The 4,288-nt window shown below is 29.8% G+C and overlaps 1 protein-coding gene across 1 annotated transcript; it reads right to left on the bottom strand.

The window, feature by feature from the left end:
- Positions 1-1,609: 1,609 nt before the first annotated feature.
- Positions 1,610-3,866, bottom strand: LOC141677920 (axial regulator YABBY 1-like). The gene is made up of 7 exons (XM_074484045.1): positions 3,609-3,866; positions 3,209-3,370; positions 2,870-2,993; positions 2,520-2,568; positions 2,356-2,431; positions 2,154-2,240; positions 1,610-2,047 (listed from the first exon to the last, which is right to left on the bottom strand). Exons 1-7 carry the CDS (start codon positions 3,717-3,719, stop codon positions 1,973-1,975), a joined length of 684 nt encoding a protein of 227 aa, XP_074340146.1. The 5' UTR covers positions 3,720-3,866; the 3' UTR covers positions 1,610-1,972.
- Between the last annotated feature and the right edge of the window lie 422 nt (positions 3,867-4,288).

The following is a 4,288-nucleotide window of genomic DNA, read 5'->3' as shown; positions in this document are numbered from 1 at the left end:
TACTATATATATCTATTACTATTATATAAAAGATGAAATATTAAAAATTTTGGTACGGTACCTATCTTTTGGTATACGCTGAATTTATCAAATTACTCTTTTATATCTTTGTAGATCTGATTTATATTAATTATTAAACTCAATTGGCAGCGAAAGAGGAATATTTATACCTCAATGTGCATCTATACTATTATATTAAAAACAAAACATTAAAAATTTGGTGATTGGTCCTATAATTACTCAATTTGGAGCCGTTAAATATTTCAGATCAAGCTGTTGGGAACAGTTAGATCACACCATAAAAATTATTATATAAGAATGTGCATGGTTCGAATCTCACAAATAACATATTAAAATTATAATTTATAATATATAATATAAAACCAATTGTGCATGGCACGTGGTATATACTAGTATATCTATACTATACTATATTATACTATACTATAATAGCCGGAATAGAGATAATTTGGTTCAACAATAATTTCCTAATTTTGATTATTACAAAAATAGATAAATAGTGTTATATATATAATAAACTACTAAATTATTATCTTACTAAACTATGAATACAACTTATCCTATTATTAAAAGATATAAATAATAGTGTTATATATCTGCGAAACTACTAAATTGTTAAACTATTAGAAATATTCTATTTATTCTACTAAATTACGACCACATGTTATTCTATTATTTTTATTATAAATTTATAATCATTATATATTTATATAAATATTTTAAAAATATAATATAACTGGATAAAAAAAAAATTTAAAATATTAATGGGAACCCGTGCGATGTACAGGATTTATGCTAGTATACTATAATAACCAGAATAACGAGAATGAGGTATAATTTGGTATGTCTTTTTTTTGGTGGGTTTGTTTATCCTTTATGACCATCAATCTTTTTACTCAAGTGATGAGCATAGTTAGATTCAAATACATAATATACACTACTCAAACTCCCAGGTTCGAACACCGTCAATATAAAATATTTATACAATACTAAAACTCTGATGTTCGAGTCCCGCCAAAAATAAATATTTTTATTTTTATTTATACAATACTAAAACTCATAAAACTCATAAATTCGAACCCCACAAACAGCAAATATTTATATTATTATTTATACACTACCCAAGATAATAATATGAAAATATTAATAAAGACACGGGTTGTAAATCTAGTATTTATAAAATATATGTATGCATGAATTTGTGATTTTATAATATAGTTTGTATACAGTGAAATGTCTACGAAATATATTTATATTTTAATTTATAGTCATTTATATTTAATGTAACACAAAACATATCACAAGATGTACATGTACGAATTTACGCGAGTAAAGAACACGAAACCTAAATGTCTCATGTTTGAATTGATCATTTAAGGACACAGTAATACAAAATTAGACGACAGAAAAATATACTACTCGAATGAATTATCAGCTCCAAAATTTTATAACTACACAACATATAATTTTGTCATTCCCGTCATAGGGCATGCCTTGCGTTTGAAAAATTGTTTAGATAAAATTCATTTTTAGTTAAATTGTACAAGAGTTGTATAACATTTGTATGTTATATAAATCAGATTATCCATGAAAAGTAAAAACATAGAGCAGCTTTACTCTAGAATGTTAGTACACTCGGGAACAGTCAGTTTTTTTTTTATAAAAAACTTAGATCACAAGAAAGAGCTAGCTAACTCCACCTACTACCTAAATCTGAGAACTGAGATTAAGAAAAAGGTTGGTGCCACAGGCCGGAATTAAGAACTAGTTGCAACCCTAAAAGCCATCATTCATTAGAAAATTCGACTGCATACGTAGATATTTGACGTTCTTAGCATTTTTATACTAGCATTTGATAATCTGAAACCTTTGCTTGCAACAAGTAGAAAAGGAGATAGGCGTTAAAGGAGCACTAGCTAGCTAGTAAGAAAACCAACGCCATTTCATCCACTTAGTATGGAGAGACACCAATGTTAGCTGAAGTGAAAAAACCATCTTTATTTATGAGGATATCATCTGCATTTTCCTACAAACACCCAAAAACATTAATTTATTGATGGTTCGGAAAATTTAATTAGCAACTGTAAATAATTAGAAGCGTCACCAAATCGATGTAATAGATGCATATATACCTGTTGGCACACAGCAGGAGTGGTCTTCTTGGCAGTAGTTTGATCAGCAGTCAATTGACCAAAATGGATGTGTGGAAAATGTGCCCACTGATGAAGTAAAATTGGTAAAAAAAGAGAGATTTTTTTCTTTTTTCATATTAGCCAAATCATTGTATGAAAAAGTCGGAACCCTAATGTTCATTTATAACAAGGGGATACTTACATTCTTAGCCGCAGCACTAAATGCTTCTCTGTGGCTGATATCTGGATTTGCTGCTTTGATTCGTTGAATTTCATCCCTGTATATTCACACCCACATATATCATCACACACATGCATATTTATGTATGCATTCATACTGACAATGTTGGTCTGGTAGATACTCACTTAATAAACCGATTGTAGGCAGAGGGGACTCGCTGTCTCTTCTCCGGAGCTGATACATATATATCATTAACAAAATCACATTTTTAAATTAATCTTAAGGTTCTGGCGGAAATTACAGCTATTAATAAGCAGCCCAACATCTTAAATCACCATTATTAATTTATTAGCAATTGTTTTTCTGATTTGACGATATCTTACAAGTTATTTCTGACCTCAATTAGTTTCTCCAACATTGGCTAGATTTTAGTAGAAGTTATAATATTAGTTTCTTCAAGAAATGATTCAAACATTAATCTGTATGTGTGTACATCAAAATAAAGTAGATAATATATATAAAAGATATCACTTACGTCTGTTAATTACCGGAGGCCTATGAATTTCATCAAACCTACCAGCTCTAGTTGATAGAGAGAACTCATTTATCAGATTAGCTTGATTGATCAGGTAGTTCGGGTTTGAGTTTGGAATATCTTCCTGCACATACACACACAAACACACCATATATCAAATATATATGTTAACATCGAACATGTGTTCATACACTAAAACTTTAAATAAACTACTTAAATCACTGGATTCCAATCCAGTTAATTACAATGAAATATGATATTTCAATAGTACATCATATTAAAAACTCAATTTTCCTTTTTAAACAGGCTGAAATCTTATGATACAAAGAATCCAAGTACCAGAAGGTTGTGATGGCTAGGAGGAAAAAAGGAGTGATGACCCAAATGAAGTTGATTAGCGGAAGGCAAAAGTAGTGCCCGCATGTTTACTGGAAGGAGGTTAGTACAGTGGCCGCATCGCACAGTCACCGTCTTAAACAAACTAGAGCAAGGAACACTCACCTGCAAATCACAAATTAAAATTTTAAAGTGATCAAAAACTTCTTAAAACCACAATAGTACTCTTTCTTTCCGAAGGAAAGTCACTCAAATACTCAAGTAATATTTTTTGGAGAACAAATTACAAACCCTAATGTAATATTTAGAAAGTCATAGCAAGGAGCTAATGGAATAAAAGAAGAAATACATATTATAATTTTATAAACATAAATGGTAAATAAATGAAGAGGAGTATGTATACAGCAAGGACAGTGTCGCAGATATTGCAATGGACATAACAGAGCTTCTCGGAGGATGGAGGAGCGAGATTGTCAGGAGATGACAAGGAAGAGCTTGAGGAAAAAGAAGACATGGTGTTTGTTGTTTTGATCCTTCTCAAATTTTTTTCTTTTTTGCAGATGCCTATGATTTGATAGGAGTTGTCGAGTTGATTGATGGATGGATTGATTGATGGCTTGACAGACTAACCACCACCTTGGATCTGCAGGGTTATATACTACTCCTACTAGTGTCAAGAATTTTTAACCCAAATCTGAACCCAAACTATTAAGAATTCATACATTTTGTATCGTGTTTCTTATAATTAAAAATTAATAATAAATATTATTATAAGATATATGTACTATATTTTTATAATTCTGATAAATTTATTTAAATATTTATTTATTTTGTATACTTTCATTTCGTGTAATGTATTTAAGGATAAAACTAATACTAAATTTATCCGCGTATTTTCGTGTTTGTGTATCAAAAATATTAATCAAATTCATAATTTTTGTGTCATATTATTATGACAAATACGTAATTGCGGGCTCTATAGATGAAGCAAGAATAAAAATAAAAAATAACTAGCTAGCAAGCAAGGGAAAGAACTGATACTAGTCAAGGCAGAGGAGGCCAAAGTGGAATTGTCTATTTGGT

Source organism: Apium graveolens, chromosome 8 (assembly GCF_009905375.1).
Source record: "Apium graveolens cultivar Ventura chromosome 8, ASM990537v1, whole genome shotgun sequence".
Taxonomy (NCBI): domain Eukaryota; kingdom Viridiplantae; phylum Streptophyta; class Magnoliopsida; order Apiales; family Apiaceae; genus Apium; species Apium graveolens.
Note: the sequence above shows the minus strand (reverse complement) of the source record. Positions and strands in the feature narration are given on the sequence as shown.